This window comes from Lissotriton helveticus, chromosome 4_1, assembly GCF_964261635.1.
Source record: "Lissotriton helveticus chromosome 4_1, aLisHel1.1, whole genome shotgun sequence".
Taxonomy (NCBI): domain Eukaryota; kingdom Metazoa; phylum Chordata; class Amphibia; order Caudata; family Salamandridae; genus Lissotriton; species Lissotriton helveticus.
This window is the reverse complement of record NC_136063.1, coordinates 640061612-640083047: the sequence shown is the minus strand read 5'-3', so window position 1 is coordinate 640083047 and position 21436 is coordinate 640061612. Positions and strand designations below refer to the sequence as shown.

General features: G+C 47.8%; 2 protein-coding genes across 2 annotated transcripts in view; one reads left to right on the top strand and one right to left on the bottom strand.

Moving 5' to 3' along the window:
- The window catches only part of LOC144828795 (E3 ubiquitin-protein ligase TRIM39-like), a 342704-nt gene that overhangs the window by 43567 nt on the left and 277701 nt on the right, over positions 1–21436 (top strand). Inside the window, exon 2 of the mRNA XM_078687274.1 lies at positions 18288–18383. Coding sequence (XP_078543400.1) covers positions 18288–18383 — 96 coding nt within the window. The remainder of the gene's footprint in view (positions 1–18287; positions 18384–21436) is intronic.
- LOC144826825 (uncharacterized) lies at positions 9583–10338 on the bottom strand. Its single transcript, XM_078685311.1, has one exon. It carries the CDS (start codon positions 10336–10338, stop codon positions 9583–9585), a length of 756 nt encoding a protein of 251 aa, XP_078541437.1.

Below are 21436 nucleotides of genomic sequence, written 5' to 3'. Positions count from 1 at the left end.
GGAACTCTCTTTGCAGGCACAATTGGCCAAAGTCATGCACAACCCCATAACCATACTGGCTATCCGTGTATATGGTTATTCTCTTGTTTTTCCCAAATTTACAGGCTTTTGCCAATGCGACCAATTCGGCTACTAGTGCAGACTTGACTCCAAATAAATAGGATGCTACCACTGGGCCTCCTAGAGTACATACAGCATAGGCGGCACTTAAGCCTCCATCCTCATGTCTCAGACATGACCCGTCTACAAACAGCTCGTATTCTTCGTCAATTAAGGGTATTTCTTTTATGTCTGGGCGTGGTTTTGTACTAAATTCAGTCAGGTCAAGGCAATCATGCTCGACCTCCCCCTTCACTTCTGCCATGAGTGAATTTGGTAATAGGGTAGCTGGATTCAAAATATTACATCGGGAAATGGTTATATTTGCTGTACCTACTAGGATTCTCTCATACTTAGTCAGCCGACTAGGTGTGAGATACTGTGTTTTAGTTCTGGTCAGTAAAATTACAACTGCATGTGGAACATACACAGTTACAGGATGTCCCATAATGATGGATTCACTCTGTTCTAGGCTCATGCAAGTTGCAGCTACTGCTTTTAAACATCCAGGTAATCCAGCAGCCACTGGATCCAAAGTAGCAGAAAAATATGCCACTGGACGTCTGGTTAGACCATGAATTTGGGTCAAGACTGAAAGTGCACAATTGTCTCGTATGTCACAAAACAGTGCAAACTCTTTCGATTAATCAGACATTCCTAATGCGGGAGCTGTACATAGACATTCTCGAAATTTTGTAAAAGCTGATATGCTTTCATCATCCCACTCCACTGGATCTTTTCCTCCTTTCTTTGTCATTTTTATCAATGGTCTTGCTAGGACTGCAAATCCCACAATCCACTGCCTGCAGTATCCTACAACTCCAAGGAACATTCTAATTTCTTTCTGGGTATTGGGTAGTTCCATGTTTCAAAATATTCTGATTCTTTCTGTGGTAACCTTCCTGATACCTCTCTCTATCTAGTGCCCCAGATTTTTCACCGAGGAGGTACAGAACTGTAATTTGTCTGTTGATACTTTATGTAATCCTTCACCTAAATGGTTCAGTAAGGCAATGGTGTCAATAACACAGTCTTTCCGACTTTTAGACGCCACCAAGAGGTCGTCTATGTATTGCACCAGGACTGATTCTTCAGGTAAAACCAAAGCGTCAAGACACTTTTTCAGAATCTGATTAAAGATCGAAGGACTCTCTGTGTACCCCTGAGGGACACGATTCCAGACGTAGACATGACTGTCGAATTCAAATGAGAAAAGAAATTTGCTGTCTGGATGCAATGGAATTGAAAAGAATGCATGACATAGGTCTATGACGGTAAACCATCCAGCATTCCATGGAATTTGGTACAAAATCACTGCAGGGTTTGGAACAATAGGACAGCAAGGAACGACAATTTTGTTAACCTTGCGCAGGTCCTGTACTACCCTGTACTTCCCACTAGGTTTCTTGATTCCAATTATGGGCGAATTACAAGGACTGCTCATCACTTCTTGTATGATATTTGCTTCTAACAATCTTTTTATTTCTATGGCAACCCCTGCTTTTACTTCTGCACTCATTTTGTATTGTTTAGTATTCGGGTAAAATGCATCTTCTTTTATGGCTATTTTAATTGGGTCAACATTGGCCATTAATCCTACATCTTTTCCAGTAAAATCCCATACCTCTGGTCTCACTGTCTGTTGGAGTTCTTCATGTAAGTCTTGTATCGTCAGTCTTTTAATTTCTGAGTCAGGTCTTATTAACATTAATTTGTATATTCCATCTTCATCTGGGGTTTGGATTTCGACGCCTTTTGGTGTGCAAAAGTGGTGCAATTCATTTTACACAACAAATCTCGTCCTAGTAAGTTCACTGGACTTGAACCACAGACAACGAATCTTTGCATTTCTTTGAAATTCCCTATTTTGATCTCCATGGGCTCTGTAACTGGGGTACTAATTAATTGATTAGAAACGCCCACTACTTGGATTGCTTCTCCCGAGAGGGGTTGGTTTGGAACGTTTACTGTTCTCACAGTAGAACGGGTAGCACCAGTGTCCAACAGAAAGGTGACATTATTTCCTTCAACCTTTCCTTCAATGTATGGTCCTGACTGGTCTACCGGCAAGGAGGCGCCAAGCACGCACTCCTCGTCCTCCCCCCTCAGGCACCGTCAGTAAGGTTCATCACAGAGGAATGTATCATTCAACAGGAATTGCGAAGTTGCTGCATTTCTATCTTCCTTTCTTTCCCAAACCTCTGTTTCCTCCCCCTGTTGTGCGTTGCTCCTATAGTTCGGCCTAGGTGCACGAGGCAACTGATGCTGTTTTACCTGTTGCTGTGTCTTTCATGGTCCCCCATTCTGCGCCTGCGGATTTAAATCATTAATTTGTACATTATCATTCTGCACAGCCTTACACTCGTCTCTCCAGTGCCCTATCTTTCCGCACCCATGACAGGGGAACGTTTTCCGTGCCTCTTCTCGGCTCATTTTTACTCTGGGCTTTCCTCCGCCCCCAGGGTCTTGATTCTGGGTATTATTCATTTTACTTAACTGCTGTTCTTGGTGCTCTGCTAATATGGTCTGGGATGCCCGCCACCCCCTCCACCATGAATCCCAATGGTAGGAGACAGACGCAGTTTGAGCTTTTGGAAGGCAGGGGAGCCTCACGACTCCCCCGGCCGTATTTATTAAAATATGAAACAAAATTTAAAACTTTAAATAAAACGTTTCATTTTTATGTACAAAATTCAACTTCCATTACACTTGATGAAGACAGGTATTGAGGCTAACCTTAACAAATCTCTAATACAAAGATTTCCTAGCCGAGTCTAACATGGCATCGTGCATTGTATACGAATTTTGTACATCCTATCGTTAAGGGCCAACGGCAAGGTCTTAACCGGTGTCAGATCCCTATCACCAAATCTGCCCTCTCGTAGTGGCGCCTGTGCAGAGGGCTGTACCCTCGTAGCCAACCGTAATTGCCCTTGCCTGGGGGCCCCTTTCCACTCGGCGCCATCTTAAGGTCATCCGAGATCCCGTGCGGGGTAACCGTAAGAAGGACAGCGTAGACTCCCCCCCTTTCCCCGCACTCTCTTCCGCCGCAGCGGCTATCCGGCCCCCGGGAAATTCCTGGGAGGGGCTTATAGCCGTCTCCCCCTGGGAGGGGCCAATGGCCGTCTCCCCCTGGGTGATCCCATACGTATTGGGCGTCGCCCCCCCATGGGAGGGGCCAATGGCCGCCTCCCCCCGGGCGCTCCCATCTTTACTGGGTGGCGCCCCCACTAGGAACCTTGAAAATTGCTCACCGATCATGACCTTACCGCCCGACCAAAAAATCAATAAATACGACAGTTTTTAAGAACATACTAACTGGGAAAAATTCATCATCAAATCGTCACATACTTAGGTGCATTTTTTCCCTCTTCCCTGTCCCCGCGGAGCAGGAGACCCCCTATCAACATTTTTTAAACAGGAGAAAAACAAAACGGAGCACATGATACTGTTTATTATAAATCTACAAAGGAGAAAAAGGCCTATCAACATGTCGTCCCTTGCGTAAACAAGTTCGGACTCCATCTGGACACGACGTTACGTGCCCTACTTATTCTTCCTCCCAAACTTCTGCCTCAGGGGCTGGTGGGTGGGTCAAAATTTGCTGCTTGTTCCCTTGCGGGCTCACGAGCGACGAGTGGTGCAACCTTCAGAGCGCGGGAACAAGAGGACGACTTCTTCGATCCCGAGCCTTTTATCCTCTGTCAGGTAGGCGGGGCTGTATTCCCTCCCGCCCTAAGTGCACGGACTTCCGGGTGGGAAACTCTAGGACAACCCCTCATGCGGCGGGGGCGTGCTCCGGCTACATCACTATGGATATACCAGCAGGGGCACGCCCCGCGCCTGCACGGGGTTCCCGGGCGGGCGGGGCACCCAGCCATAAGTGCGGAGTGACCGAGTGGTCCCTCCTTTCCATATGGTCTGGGATGCCCGCCACCCCCTCCACCATGAATCCCAATGGTAGGAGACAGACGCAGTTTGAGCTTTTGGAAGGAAGGGGAGCCTCACGACTCCCCCGGCCGTATTTATTAAAATATGAAGCAAAATTTAAAACTTTAAATAAAACGTTTCATTTTTATGTACAAAATTCAACTTCCATTACACTTGATGAAGACAGGTATTGAGGCTAACCTTAACAAATCTCTAATACAAAGATTTCCTAGCCGAGTCTAACATCATGGCATCGTGCATTGTATACGAATTTTGTACATCCTATCGTTAAGGGCCTACGGCAAGGTCTTAACCGGTGTCAGATCCCTATCACCAAATCCGCCCTCTCGTAGTGGCGCCTGCGCAGAGGGCTGTACCCTCGTAGCCAACCGTAATTTCCCTTGCCTGGGGGCCCCTTTCCACTCGGCGCCATCTTAAGGTCGTCCGAGATCCCGTGCGGGGTAACCGTAAGAAGGACAGCGTAGACTCCCCCCCTTTCCCCGCACTCTCTTCCGCCGCAGCGGCTATCCGGCCCCCGGGAAATTCCTGGGAGGGGCTTATAGCCGTCTCCCCCTGGGCGATCCCATACATATTGGGCGTCGCCCCCCATGGGAGGGGCCAATGGCCGCCTCCCCCGGGCGCTCCCATCTTTACTGGGTGGCGCCCCCACTAGGGACCTTGAAAATTGCTCACCGATCATGACCTTACCGCCACAGGCCAGATGGTTGACCGACGATCTGGCCCCCCACCAAAGTCCTATAGGTCATGTCTCCTCAATCCCACTAGCCATGCTAGGAGATCCCCAATCCATACGTCGTACCCTGCTTTGGACAGGTGTACGCCATCACGAGAGTAACAGTGATCCCCCCAGATGCACCCGTGAGGTATACTGTGAAGGTGGGCGGACCGAAACAACCTCTCAATCTTATTGTTGACCCTCTTTACCGAATGGTTCAACGCTGTTGTGGACCGCCCCCACCCTCCATACCTTCCTTGGCACCATGTGCGACCAGGCTAATGTGCTTTCTGGGAGGGTCCTCGCCAACCAACTAACTGTGCACTATGACTACTGACGGCGGTGACCTGTGCCGCCCTAACAATTCCTTAACAAAACCTTGCAGTTGGTCAATGCCCAAACCGCCCCGTCCATAAAAGGACACCCGAAAACCGTATTCCTCAGATGTGTGAATCGCATCACCTGCTCCGAATACGTCCGCGGCCCGTCTCACGTATGAGTGGCCCACGACCCAGACCCCACGTAGTCCCTTCCTCTCTCCGGACGTGGTGGATAGCTGACACTGGGCCGATCCCAGTTCCCGCCCTGCGTCACAGGCTCGTGAAACTGTAATCCAAACAGAAGAGAAACAACGTGAGTGCACATTCTTATTAAATCACAACATATGCAACCGCACGTATCGTTTAAAGCAGTCCGAAGACCATCTCCCCAACTGTTTAACCGTGTCTGCCCGCAGACCCCTGGCCGTTGCTTCAGTAGCGGCCCCAATTCTGAAAGAATGAGTCCCAAAATCCCTTGGGTTCAAGCCCGCCTCTGCAATCGTCATTGCTAGCACTTTTTGGAACTGAAACTTTGTTAACGGGGTGCCATCCACATGCCGCAGCAAGGCACCTCCCATGTCGCCACCCTTTGCTATAAGTAGGCCTTTACATGCCCTACCGGACAGCAAGGACTACCAGGAGCGCGCTGCACAACAATGCTACTCCCTTGGGCCTCTTGGTCGGTTTTAGACCTGGCAATCGTGATGAGCAGGGAATCCCCCCTCACTTGGACATGCTCCCTCCGCAAGCCCCCCTCGGTATCCTTTTTGTTGGCCGCCACCAGTTCACTTATTCGCATGGCACCATAGAAAGCCAGCGCAAATGCTGCTCGGAACAGGCCAACTTCACTAGGTGAGGAGCATGTCGCCTCCAGGGCAGTCAGCAAGATGGTTAACCTGTCAAAACCTATGGGATGCCTAGTGTCCCTCTTGCGTCCCTCTACGCGCCGCCACCCACGCAGCGCCTTCCTGACCATGAAGGAGTCTGTGGGATCCCCCATCCCTCGGAGCTGTGCCATAAATGATACGGTGGCCTTATACCGACTGGCGGTTGCCGCTGACAGGCCTTCCTTATGAAGAGCCACTAAGAAATGGGCAAAGGCATCCTCTTGACCCCATTCCTGCTCCCATGAGGGGCCCAGAAAGGTGCAGTACGCACGGAACGCCCCTTCATAAGCTTTCCTTGTTTTGAGCCCTAGACTGGCTGCCACGAGGTCTTGTAATCCGGCGCGCAGATTCGCCACAATGCCTCGGGAAATGGCGCTGCCGCTAGTTCCGCTTCTGGTAGACACTCCCTGAATGCCTGCATTTTGAAATGAGAGAGCGCATCCGCTGCATTATTCAGTACCCCCGGCACATGTTTTGCCCTGAATTGCACATTCAATTTTAAGCATTGTAACACAATTTCTTTTAGCAAGCGTAATATCCATTTGCAGCGTGCTGCCTGTTGATTAATGCATTCAACCACTGTCATGTTATCAGACCAGAATACCACCGAGCTATTCCTGAGTTCTTCTGGCCATGCCCGTAATGCCACCCAGATCGGGAACAACTCCAGGAACCCAATGTTGCTCGTCAGGCCGCTCGTCGGCCACCATGCCGGCCAATTCCGACCAGCGGTTTCCAAGTATGGCGCCAAAGCCCACACTGCCCGCCGAGTCTGTCCAAAGACCCAGCTCTGCTGATGAGGCCGGTGCCTTGCTCCAGACTACCCGGCCATTGAAATCCGCCAGGAATGCCAGCCAAATGAGCATGTCCTGGCGAACCTCGGCCGACAGCCTCGTGAGATGGTGGCCTTCCTTGAGACCCACCATGGCCTGTGCAATGGACCGCGAGAAAGGGCGGGCCATCGGCATCACCCGTAGCGCAAAATTCAGCTGCCCGACTGTTTGCTGTAACTGGTGCAGTGTCACCTTACTGCTCCCAAGACATTGTTGCAAGCAGGCCCTGAATTTGGCGACCTTGTCCAACGGCAACCGAAAACAGCCTTCCACAGAGTCTAGTTCAATGCCCAGAAACTCAAGGGAGGTAGTCGGCCCCACCGTCTTACCTGGCGCCAACGGCACTCCGAAACCCCGCATAAGCACGCAAAATTCCTGCAATGCCTTTGCACAGTCCTGAGAGCCAGCTGGGCCGAGAAACAGGAAATCATCCAGGTAATGCATTACATGTTGGTGCCCTGAAGCCCTTGAAAATGCCCATTCCAAAAACGAGCTAAACATTTCAAAATAAGCACAGGAAATTGAACAACCCATCGGCATGCACATGTCCATGTAATATCTTCCCTGGAAGGCAAACCCCAACAAATGCTGATCTTTGGAATGAACCGGCAGTAGCCTAAATGCAGATTCAATGTCTGATTTTGCTAGCAGTGCCCCCGGGCCCAGGTCATTCAACATGGCTACTGCGTCATCGAATGATGCATACCTCACACTGCATACACCCGGATCAATTGCCTCATTTAAAGAAGCGCCTCTTGGTGCAGACAGATTATGTATGAGTCTGAACTCACCCGGCTCCCTCTTGGGCACAACCCCTAACGGGGAACACACAAACGTGGCCGTCGGTACCACTTCAAATGGTCCCGCAACCCGCCCCAAGCGAACCTCCTTTGCTATCTTCGCAGCGACCACCGTCAGGTTGTGCGTAACAGATGCTTGGTTCCTACACATTGGAGAGCCCCGGAAATCACCCGCCGGGATCCTGAAGCCTTTTGTGAAGCCCTACCGCAGGATCCCGGCGGACGCACGATCAGGATATATACTTAGCCAGGGGGTCATTGCCTGGATCGCTATCGGTGACTGTGAAGTGCCTCGTGCCCCCATGTCACTCCTGTTGAGTCCCCCCCTTCCCTCCGGAAGCGTTGCCCTTGGATCGGCAGCCAATTTCAGGGTGGGAGGTGTTGCCACAAATTGCGCAAGCATGCCTGAACCTGCATGTGCCCTGCGGCCTACTACATGTGCCTTTGTTGAAACCCCAACATACCTTTCGCTTACCTCCATTCCCACCCGGTCTCGACTGCGAGTCACCCCCATGGGTTGGCCGAAAGGGCTGCGGCTGCCTCTGTGTAACCGCCTTGAAACCATTCATGCTCGACCCCGTGGCTATCGCCGGGCCTGGCGCGAACTGTCCATGCCAAGATACAGTGTCTAAACAATCCCAAGTCAAACATTCATTAAACTCTTTTGCTTTTCTAAAAGACACATCATACCCTTTTCATGCATCCCCCCGTACTTCTCGTGGTAGCCCACGATCCTGCTCTGGTAGCAGTTCAGGGCTCCCATCAGTTCCGGTGCGCGCTCATGTATTATTGCCCCGAACACATTAAAGGCCCTGATCCAATTTGTTACCGACTCCTCCACCCTGAATTCTGCCATTTTGGCCCTCCATTCGCTCGGGTGTAAGAAATCCTTCTGGGTCTTGGCATACTCAAATTCTCTATTGTCGGTCAACAATGAAAACATATTAATGTATTTGTTGGCCCACACCATCTCTTTTGCGGCCATCGGCACATGTTGTGCCAGGCTTTCCCACCTTGACGGTATAGCACCCTCCCCCATCATTGGGAGCGATCTCTTACCATCCTCCGCCGGTACTCCGGTCTTGTCTGTTGTCTTGTCCCGACTTTCTCCTGCAGCGGGGCTCGTCACCTGTAAGGGAGTAGAAGGCACCTTCCCGGCCACAGAGCATCTCGCCCGTCTGAGCTCCTCAATTATTAGCCTCGCCTCCGTAGCCGGATCTCCCCCAGCCCCGGCCTCCCCCGCACCCTTCTTCAACCACGGTAACACTGCTGCCAAGTGCACCGCTAGCTCAGGGGGTATCTGTTTCTCATTGATCGGTGTGACTATCACCGGTATTGGCAACCCCCTTACCGGGGTGGCCACTGGGTCGGCCCCCGGGGACACCGGGACGGGCGGGACCTCCCCCGGGACCGGGGCCTCGCTAGGGATCGCTTTCTTTTCCCTTAACTTACGCTTAGCCGCCCCCGGAGTTTCGCTCGGCGAAACGGACCCCTCTATCCTCTTACGCTTCCCTGCTGGCCCGCCCTGTGCTTCCACCTTTTTCTGAAGCGCCGCCAAGCTGCGATCTATTCGGTCCATTTTTCCGAATTTCCTGTCCATCGCCGACACGCGGATCACCAGAGTACGAAGCATCCGTTCCATCTCGGAGCTCTTTCCAGTCTTCTTTCCAGGCATAACCGCTGATCTGCTCTCGCTACCTTCTCCTTGAGCCCTTGAGCACGCCTGGATCACTGAAACAGAAAAAACAACAATTACCACGTTCAAAATTTGCTGCTTGTTCCCTTGAGGGCTCACGAGCGACGAGAGGTGCAACCTTCAGAGCGCGGGAACAAGAGGACGACTTCTTCGATCCCGAGCCTTTTATCCTCTGTCAGGTAGGCAGGGCGGTATTCCCTCCCGCCCTAAGTGCACGGACTTCCGGGCGGGAAACTCTAGGACAACCCCTCATGCGGCGGGGGCGTGCTCCGGCTACATCACTATGGATATACCAGCAGGGGCACGCCCCACGCCTGCACGGGGTTCCCGGGCAGGCGGGGCACCCAGCCATAAGTGCGGAGTGACCGAGTGGTCCCCACTTTCCATTTTACTTGTGCCCACATGACTTTTTCTTTTAATTCTTTTCGTTTATTCTCCAGCTCATCTTCACAATATTTGGCATACTTCAGGACTTCATCAATAGGCTTAGCTTGCCAACAGGTAATATTGTCTTTGATCCACTGAGAAATCTCAGGTCTTAACCCTAACAAGAATCGATAAATGAAGTGGGTCATATCCTTCGTCTCAATATTGTCTAGCCCACTGTACATTTTGAACACTTGTAACAAACGTTCATAGTATGAATGTACAGTTTCATCACAATTTTGGGTAGTTCTATCTATGCGGGTCCAATCAGTTTCTTTTGCAGGCACCTTTCCTTTCAGGTACAGAATGACCTTGTTGTATTTCCTCATTACTTCCCCTGAAGGAGCTCCTGTCTTTGGGTCTCTGGCATATTCTTCACTTGGCCAATCAACAGCAATTTTACATTCTGTCCATAAATCTACGGGAACTACAATGTCAAAGAACCCATCTAGATCTTTCAGGAGGCACTTTTGAACCTTAATAAATCTCTCAACCTGTCTGTACCATTCTACAGGTTTCTCTCGTAACTTTGGGAAGTCAGTTGTAAATGACACAATATCCTGTCTGGACCATGGCACATGTACATATCCTCCACCTGGCACTTCTCGCATAGGATACAGTTTTTCCACCTGGTCTGCTTCTTTTACAACATATTCAGAGGTAATTTGCTTTGATCTACTATCTTCTTTTTTCTTGGCCCACCTGGCTTTCCATTTTTCTAAATCTCCCCATTTCTGTAACAGGTTTAGTAATTCTCTGATCTGTACCTTTTTCCCTGACACATTCATGTTTTCTAAATCTTTGTCTGAAAATTCTGCTCTGTAGAGGTTTTTGCAACACTTTTTCTGACATCTATTCCCATGTTAGCTGCAGTGTCCATTAATTTCTCATGGAACACTCTGGTGTTTCGGGTAATACTTTTGCAAATGAATAATAATTCTTCCTCACTAAGGGTGTTTAATCTGTCCAATCCCACATTCCCAGACATTAGTTCTTCCAATTCTATTCTTAATTTGTAAATATCTAATGGTTTTGGCTGAGGATTTGGTTTTTCTAATTCTCTGGGCCATCTTTCGATTTCTTCCGGAGTCACTACCGTGGCACTTCTAGTACCTGAAGATGACTCAATCTAGACTTCTCTTGAACTAAAAGGTGTGTTCTTTTTCTGTGAACGGTTTTCTGGTTCCCTTATGGGTAGATCCATAAGAGAAATTACAGATTCACATTCACTTGCCTGAACATCCACTATTAAGGGCTCTTTTCTTGGCTGCACTACAGATGGCGTAACAACAGGAGTTTTTGGACTAGCCTGTTTATCCCCATATAGAGGAACAACTGGACCAATAGTTACTGGAATTGTCAGAGCTTCAGGACTTGAATTTAATTGGGATATTTTCTGGATGAGTTCAGTTCTCTGTTTAGCTAGAGCTTCTCTCTCTCGATCCTGTAATACCCTTTCCATGGTGGTTTCATGTACTACCTGTGGAATCAAGGGAGGGTAAAGATTCGATGCAGTCGGATTTGCCATACTTGGTCCCTCACCACAGGACGGCTTATAATATGGAACAGTCAGCTTGGACATGCTCGACCCCTCATTACCGCTAGGCCTATAACACGGACCAGTCGGATCATATGTACTCGTTCCTCTATTACAGGGAGGCCTAAAGAATGGATTTTTCGTGCCCAGGAATCTAGATTCCTCATTATATGGCGGGGATTTTTCATTAATAAATCCTCCAGGTATTCATCCTCAGAATCACCAGCAGTCATTAAGTGTCTGGTTTTCTCTGTCCTTTTACCTCCTACGGGTTCGTCTACAGTTAATACTGGGAACAGTCCTTCTACCATCATGTTCTGTCTCCACTGCTTCATTTTTTTCTCCTTTGCTTCTCCATGCATTTTCGGGTACCATTTACTTATTCCTTTGTCAATTCTAGGTCTATCTCGCTCAAAGGCCTCAATCTCCCATTCTTCTAAAGCCTCATATTGCGTCAATCTGGGTCTGGAATGTAAGTCATTCATTCGAGTCCTCAAATTAAACAAAATTCTACCATTAAAGGTACCGTCTAAAGGAAATGCTAAAATTCCGTCATCTTTGGTATATTCCACCCAATTTTCCAACCATACACAGGTATGATACCCTTTGTCAAATAACATAAATGATGCGGGAGCATTAGGTGGTGGAATGATTATACCCTCTCTAGTTTTGATGGGTTTATCCTTTTTGAAATAATTTTTAACTTTGTCTACAAAAGTCATCTTTCTCTTGCTTCCGTACATATTATAAGGTCTGCCCTTTAACATCTGTTCCTTAGCAAACCCTAAGTATTTCGGATCAGGTAAAAATCCTGGATACCACATATACTTCGTAAACCTAGTTTGTGCGTGAATTTACGTACTTTCTTCCAATGCTAGTGTGTCTTTTAAATTTCAACAACCAATCAACTCAGTGGTTGCAAACAATTTCGACCAATGGGTGCGCAGCCTTTTCCGTGAGACAAGTTCTCACGCTTCTGCGCTTACCCCTCCTATACAATACCAGCTCCGCTACACACCCGCTGTTTCGACCAATACCAGCGCGGCACAGAGTGACGTCAGAGCAGCTCCGCAACTGACTCCCTCCTTCACAAGGTAACGGATACTCACTTTCTTTCTTAAAGTGCAAGTGCTTTATTTAATTTACAACGTAAATACATTCGCCACTGTACTCGAGTGTCTAAAAAGGAAAGATTTGTTTCACTGCAAGTAAACCTCTTCTGTCTACTTTTCATACACTACAGATAGATCTCTTCTGCCTACCCTTCATTCAAGCATTAGAGAACCTGCTACTTCTTTGACTCATCCACTCTTTTCGGGATATATACTAAGTCTAAAGTTTCACTAGTGAACTCCTTTGCTATCAATCAAGCTCAGACGAACCTACTACTCCTTCCGTGTGACCCTTACTAGGTTATATCACAACTGAAGTTTCCTTAGCGTACTCGTTGCTATCTTTCATTCAATTATTCATACAGAAAACCCTAATTAGCGCTTCCAGTTCTGCCTAACCATGCACTAATTTTCCTCGAGCCACTGACCTCACTGCGAGGTGGATTCTCCTCACTACCCGCTATTCTGCCCCCGGGGATTCCAGACAAACATATAACAATCACTAACGAGTTTATCAGTACATTTAATCAATATAGCAGCATTTCAAAGAACAATTAAAACATTTCATAACATTTCAAAGCAATAAAACAACAATTTTCATTTGATCGATCGATATTTTAGCAGCAATAGACTTTTTAGCAGCAATTTTATTTCATACAGTTATTAACCTACCTATCTTAACTAGTCCTACCTACCTTTAACTAGTCCCTCACCATTTCCTCTGCTACCAGAAAATTACTGATAGAGCGCGCAGGTCACCCGACTAACAAATGCACACTTGGGCCCATAAAAATTCAATTTATTTATTTATACTTTATTTAATCGGGTAACCTTACACTCTACTACCAGTAACCCAGTTAATTTCTATTTATTTCCAGTGTACCTGACTTACCAATCCTTGTCACAGGTACCTAGGATCACAATGGATCAGGGAGCTAGCTGTAAGAGATAAGCAGGCAACACATACAATATAACTTTAATAAATGGTTTCACTTTATAATAACCACAGACTCAGGATTCTTTTAATGCTTTTATCTATTCATCATCATCGTCATGTGTCATGAGCTTAAAATTTACACAGATTAAACTATCTATAACTAGAATTAGGAATAGCGTATAACTATGAATAATACAGAGAATACCAATCATTTAGAAATCAGAAAATAGAGGGAAGGAGAAAATAAGGAACATGCTAAATCAAAGCAGACTTTCGCAATTCACTAGCAGTTTGAAAGGAAATGAACTTATGCAATTCGTTTATTCAGAGTCAGCTTAAATCACTAAAGGGAAGGTAAGAAAAGGAACATACACTAAATGGCAGCAATTTATCATTTGACTAAAGGTGGGGGAAACAGTGGAACACGCTAGTATCAAATGGAAACACGTGAAAGTTGCATTTACCAAAGGACGGGGAAAAAGAAGGAACATATGCAATTTAAGCAACTTTGCACAATTTAAGGTAGGGAAAGAGAAAGGAATTACACGATAATATCAACACCCACAGAGGCTTATATTTACCTAGGATAGAGTGAAGACCAACCCTGGCCACGGGTCAGTTGGAAAAGAGGGGAAAGGACCCTCAAGGATTTAGGTGCCAATAGGCGAGCAGGTACAGCTCATGGACAGTCAGGACATGATAACCCCAGGATTTAGATCAGGACCGGGTTCACCAAAGGGTACGACCAACACCTGCAGCTTCGGTTGCAACGCCTGCGCTACTCCCTCTCTGCAAGGAATCTGCCAATAACCCCGATTGGGTTCACGAATCTCCCAGCAAAGTGCTTCGCCAGCACTTAAGGTTTCCCAAACCCCGAATGGGTCTGTTGAAAATTCAGACAGAGTGCTCCGCAGCTCTCTGTATCAATCACCTATAGAGTTCGTTGAGTCAGTGACGTGTCAGCTATTCGGACAAGTCAGACAATTTCTCTAGCTAAACCTAGGCTAGTTATACTGTTTTTCGGGTCAGTGTACCACCCACCAATGTTGCAAATGTAAGAATCCCCAATTTTGATTGGACAAGGGGAAAGGTTAAGTCATCACACCACCTGGATTTTAGACTTTCTCAGGCTTAATATTCATTTTTCGTACCCACCCCTTAAATTCTAGTTTCCCATGACACATGATGTGCAGTGAACAATAGAGTATACAGCAGCTATTACAAATGTATCGAAATTAGGTAGAGTTCAGCTTCGCCGGCTGGGCCTTAGGTCGATTCCCAGGAGCATCTTTGCTTTGGCCGCCAGATTGCTGAGTTCCACTGCTGCATGGGTTTCTTTCCCCCATCACGTGACAAGTACCATACGGGCTCTTCAAGATGGAGTAGCAAGCGCCTTCCAGGCCCCCAAGAATACGATACATGAAAAGCAAGCGAAAACAATTTAGAAATACAGAAAAAATGATTACACTGTATACCATGAATGGCTACACTACACCCCTTACTTTATAATAACTATAGCATTAGGATAAGTGCCGAACAAACAGCTTTGCAAAAGCAGCGATGCAAGCTTGGCGCATATGAGAAACAAAGCGGCCATTTTAGCTGTATTGGGCATGAGCAAACACTTTCCCACCAGAACTGCGAGTACGTTACATCACATGAGTATGACCGACGCAAGCGTAGTCTAAATTCCCGCAAAGCAGCGGCCATTTTAGAGGCAAGCGTATTAGGATTAATAAACACACAGGCAAGCGTCACTGGGACACCCCGTGTAGTGTAAAATATGCAATATTAGTAATACAAAACATGTTAATTAGTCTATTAATATTATTTGAGGTTCATGAATACAAGCAAGTCGCGTAACGTGCGAATCCTTGCTCCATCAATGTACTCCTCACCACTCCACACCACTGCACTCTAATAATAATAATAATAATACTGGATTTTATACAGCGCGAACAGCTACCTCTCGAGGAGGTGTCCCGGCGCTAGTAGAACACAAATAACCTGAGGCAAAAGATAGGAGGGCTAACGTGGCTGGGTGAAAAGCCACGTCTTTAGCAGTTTCTTAAAGCAGGGCTCGGAGGGGGCCTGTTGGATTGCTTGTGGCAGGGAGTTCCACAGAGCGGCAACGTTGGCTGAGAAGGTCCGACCGCCTAGACGTGCCTTTTTTGCCCGCGGGACGATCAGTTGTACACGGTCATTAGACCGTAGTGCACGGCTTTGGACGTATCTTGGAAGGCGGGTTTTCAAGTATTGTGGGCAGAAGCCATACAGCGATCTGAACGCAAGCGTCAGAGCTTTGAATTTTATTCTGTTGGCAACTGATAGCCAATGCAGGGTTCGGAGATGCGGAGAGACTGACTGCTTGAAAGGAATGCGCAGTAACAGTCTCGCAGCCGCATTTTGAACTACCTGAAGCTTGTGAGTCAGGTATTTTGGGAGGCCAAGGTATAAACCATTGGCATAATCCAGCCGTGAAGTGACAGTCGCGTGGACAACCGTTTTTCTACACCTCTCCGGCAAGAGTCTAAGGATTTTTCGGAGGTTTCTCAACTTGCTCAGGCAGCATCCGGCCACTTGTTGAATATGGGATGTAAAGGACATGTTATCATCCCACCTCACTCCAAGGTTTTTTGCCGAGTGACTGGGTGAAGGGGGCTGGCCCAACTCCGTCGGCCACCAAAGTTCAGGGGCGGGGGATGGACCCTTGCCGAAGAAAATGACTTCGGTTTTATTAGCATTTAGTTTTAATTTATTAGTGTTCATCCAGTGCGCAATGTCCTGGAGACAGCCTTTGAAATCAGAGAAAGAATCCTGCGTTGTCTCCGAGTACGGAAATACCAACTGGGTGTCGTCGGCATATGAGATTGCCTTGACACCCCAGTTGGCAATTAGCGTGAAGAGAGGAGCCAGGTAGATGTTGAACAAAAGGGGGCTGAGGGCCGATCCCTGCGGGACTCCACAACTGAGGGGTTTGGGTGTGGAGGAAATCGTCCCCAGTGCCACCTTCTGCGTTCTAAGTGAAAGGTAGGAGTTTATCCACCCCAGCGCTCTGTCCTGAATACCTATCTCTGACAGCCGGCTAAGTAGCCTGGCGTGGTCCACCGTATCGAAGGCGGCCGACAGATCCAGGAGTACCAGCACACTCTACTCTGCACCACTCACCTTAACACCACTTCACACCACTGCACTTTGCACCACTCCACTCTAAGCCACTGCACTCTACGCCACTTCATGCTATGCCTCTCCACTTTACCCTGTACCACTCTACTCGATGCCAATACACTCTTCGCCACTCTACTCTACACCACTGCACTCTACACCACCCAGTCTGTGCCACACCGATCTACTCTGCACAGCTCCACTCTACGTCACTATACTCTACGTTGCTCTGCAACACTGCACTCCGCGCCACTGCACTCTATTTCAATACACTATACTCCAATGCACTTTACAGCTGTAACACTCAACTCTGCACTTTAAGCCACTGCACCCTAACTTCGTTTTATTCTATTCCATTACACTCCAGGCCTCTCTTCGCAACTACACTCTTTCCTGCACCCCTCCACTTTACGCCACATCACTCTAATCTGAAATAATCTACTCTAGGCCACTGCACTCTATGCCACTCTACTCCACTTTTTGCCACTCCATTCTATGCCACTGCACTCTACGCCATTCTACTCTTAACCACTACACTCTATGCCAGTGCACTCTACACAACTGCGCTCTATGTAATTGCACTCTACGCCTCTGCACTCTACGCCACTGCACTCTGTCACTATACTCTACTCTGCACCCCTCTATGCCACTGCAATCTATGCCATATGATTCTGCTCTGCATTCTACACCACTGCACTCTATACCGCTCGACTTTATTCTGCACCACTGACCTCTGCATCACTCAACCGCTTTGCACCACTCTACACCACTCTACTCTGCTCCACTCCACTCTGCACCACTCTTCACATCTGCACTTCATGCCACCCTGTCCCATTCCACTCTACTATGCACCACTCTAATATACGCCACTGTATTCTATGACACTGCACTGTATGTACTGAATTCAATGCAAATGCACTCAGTGCCACTGCAGTCCATGCCACTATACTATGCAACACTCTACTCCAATACTCTGTACACCAGTCCACTCTACTGTATGCCACTCCAGTGTATGCTGCTCTACGCAACTCCACTCTATGCCACTCCCAATACACAACACTCTCTGCCACTCTACACTACAACACTCTACTCCACTCTTCCCCTTTCCCCTCTACGACACTCCTCGCCACTCTCCTGTTAGCCACTAACTTTTAGCCATGGTGAACAACAGCCATGCTGTTGTACAACATGGCTAATGCACATTGGCAAAGCAAATGGCTATTGCATTTGCGAGACCTATTGACTTTGCCAATGCTTGTTCAGTTTGTGATGTATGTGTTAGAAGTGTTTAATTTTAGGGATGAGGTCGTCCAAATGTGAATGAAGGAGGGTGCGAACCAGGTTGAAGGGGAAAACTAGGTTATATCACTGCTCAATATGTATTAATGAGCATCAATTCGGAAATTCACAGATAATGTAAAAAATGTTATGCTTTGAGTCACAAAATGTTTTCTGTTTATTATTGGTATATGGGCTGCAGTTATGAAAGTGTGTTAGCTTAGATATTTCCACTTGGTTATGTGCTGTTCTGGAACATTTGATAATGTCACTAGGACAAAGTTTGTTCTTTAAAGTATTGCAAAGTCTGAATGTTTCTATGCAATTAGGCTTAAGGTGCTCCACAATGTCTTCATCAAGTTGCAGTAAGTGTCAGTCAATCTGGATATGTGCGGCTGCTACTTACATTATTAATGTGGGTTTGGTATGTGCAGTCTAGACATGTGTGGCATGTACTGTAGTGACAATTTTTTGCAAGTAAGACTGCACTCTATGGATCTACACTTATTTCTTGCACTTTCGTCTCTGCAGGTAAATCTTCAAGAGTGGCTTCGTTGTCTGACGAAAGAGGAGGAATATATGCTGGAGTCTAAAGTCAAGGACGAGGAACAATATAAAACCATGAGGGTTAGTGGCTGCTTTGAGTGCTGTCTGTGTGTGTGTGTGTGTGTGTGTGTGTATGTCTGAGCCTGTATGCTTGTGTGGACACACAGAGGCTGACGAGTCACCCTATAGACTGTGTCATAGTCCCTGTCAGATAAATATACTAACCTGAGTCACTGCTGTTGGATATTGGGGTTGAAATCTCCATGGGCCTGTCCTAAAATAAATAATAACAAGAATTTATTCTTCTGAACTTAAGGTAGTACTTACATACTTACGTGGTGTGTTAGAGTATGTGTGCACAGATGTGGTATTATCTGGCTGTATGCACCAGTGCATGTGTGCACATGTTCATGCGTAGGTTTGTGTGCCCTAGAATTATTTGTTGGAGAACATGCAAGTCTGCATATCTTTTATCTTTGTGTGTTTTTGTGGGCATGTGTGAGTGTTTGTGTGTGTCTGCATATATGTGTATGTATTTTCAGCCATAGAGTATGCAAATACATGTGCTCATCTGTGTGTATGTGTGTTTTGAGGATTATGTATGCTTTAGTCTGGATTTATTGGTTGTCGGTTTGTACTTCCATGTGTAAATGCCTATCAATGAGTTTGCATACCGCATGGTCTGGTGGTGTTTTTGAGTGTGCAAAATACATGTGCATCTGTATGAGGGTGTGCCTCTGTGAGCTTGTGTGTGCATAGGTCTGAAGTTATACATTAGTGAGATTGTGTGTGTGTGTGTGTATATATATATATATATATTTTTTTTTTTTTCACTGAAAAAAACAAAGGTTCCAGGGACATTGTAGTTGTCAATGATCATGTCATGAGTGATGCAATATGTGAGGTCAGAAGCAGTGCATTGCAGGGGCGGAAGTTATTGTTAGCTCTACTAACTATAACTGCTGAATTTGGTTTTGTACGAGTGAAATGTCCGCCTAACTATAATGCCTCTGTAACCTTTGTTTTTTCATTGAAGTTGTAAGGTTTTTAAAATTCCCTTTCCTAACTGTAACGTACCTGTAACCTTTGTTTTTTTCCAGTGAATTTCTTTAGTTTTTTAACTAGTAGTCGTGTTTGCAGAGTGATGCAGAAAGGGGGCTGGCCCTTCGACCAGCTCTCAGGAGTCCCACTCTGTAAGACTTCCAGTGGGTACCAGGAGAGCTTCTTGGCCCCCATCATCTCTCAGGAGTAAAGTGGACTTCATCCCCCAACCAGTAGTGCACCACGGGCTGCGTTTGCAGATTAGTGGAAAAAGGGGGCACGGTCTCCGAAGTGTCTCGCTGTGGGACTCATTGGAGATAACAGGAGGGGTAATTGGCCCCCAAAGACGTTCTTGGGGGCCAACTACCCCTCCTGTTACCTGCAGTAAGTTCCACACAGCAGGGTTGCTGAGACATGGTAGGAGGCTACGCCCCTTTTCTCCACTATTCTTCAAACGCACCTCTTGGTGCACTACTAGTTGGGGGATGAAGTCCCCTTGGCTATTGAGGGTCCTAGGGGACCGTCTACCCCTCTTGTTACCTCCAGCAAGCTCACACAGTGGGTTTGCTGAGATGTTTACAATGGCCATTTACCCTTTCTCCACCACTCTCCAAACGCGCCTCCTGGCGCACTACTAGTTGGTGGCTGAAATCCCCTTGGCTCTTGAGCATCCTTGTGGGCCAACTAGCCCTTCTGTTACCTCCAGTAAGCTCCACAAAGCTGGATTGTTGAGACGTGGTCCACCACTCTGCAAACGCACCTCCTGGTTCACTGCTGCATGGGGGAAGAAGTCAACTTCAGTCCCGGGCCCTCAGGAAGCAAGGGGACCTCATCCGCCAACTAGCAGTGCTGTGAGAGGCACGTTTGCAGAGTGGTGGAGAAAGGTGGTGTGATCTACAACCATCTCTCAGCAATCCCACTGTGTAGGCTAACTGGAGGTAACAGGAATCCTTGTCGTCCCCTAAGGACTCTCAGCAGCCAAGGGGACTTCATTCCCCACCCAGGAGGCGCATTTGCAGTGTGGTGGAGAAAGGGGGGCCTCTAGCGAGTTGCTGGTATTTTTTTAATTACATTTTTTCTATTTTATCAGGAAGGGGGCTGCATGACTCCTCTACCCTGGACCATTTTGGGCCCGGGGAACCCCATACCCCGGGGCCCGTGCTGCCCCTTTCCCCAGGCCAACTTCAGCTCTGGGTTCCCCATACCCCAGGGCCTGGCCTTTTCATTGGAAAACGCGGGGGTGCCTGAAGGCCCCCACAGTCCCTGCTGACTCCCCGCCTCCTGCAGGAGCCAGCATTGCTTTACGCACAGGGAGCTGCTGATATGCATATCCCTGTGTGGAAAAGCAAAGTGCTCCACGTCCAACGAGCATGAGTAAATTGATCTCGTTTGTTTAAAGCAGACCTCTTGTTTGTTATGGCATGGCGATAGCAGTGCTCCCGCCATGCCATAGCAAACTGCAATGTCCTGGGGTGGGCACCCCAGGACATTGCTGGATTCGGCATGGGGGGGTGGCGGTCCCCAGGGCCATTTAGGGCTCCAGGATCAAGGCTGCATGGCCCCCTTCTTTGTTCACATTTGCCCAGGTAGGTGGTGATTCCCGGGGCGGGGGTCCACAATGGGAAGTGCCCATCCCCAGGGCAGAGGGGAAGGCCCTACAGCCTCCTCCACATTAATTATTAAAAGAGTGTGCCCCAAAGAGGTGTCGGTCCACGTGGCAGGGAGGGTCCATGTAGTCCCCCAATACTATGGAAATTAGCCCCAGGGAGGTAGCCGTCCCCAGGATAGGGGAGTCCGTGAGGCCCCCCATATTGTTTAAATTAGTCCTGGGCGGTGGCGGTTACTGGGGCAGGAGGGGTCTGCGAGGCCCCCATATTGTTTAATGTAGCTCCAGGGTGGTTTCCTGGGCATGGGGGGTCCACAAGGCCCCTCCCACATATTTAAAAATAGTGATGGTCCCCAGGCCTGCGGGCAAGTCCAGTGGGGTTGCCTGCGTTCATAATGAAAATAGCACTGGGGAGGTGGCGGTCCCCAGGACTTTGAAAAATGCTAGGAGGGGGGCCCATGTGCCCCCTCCTATAATTAGCATCTGC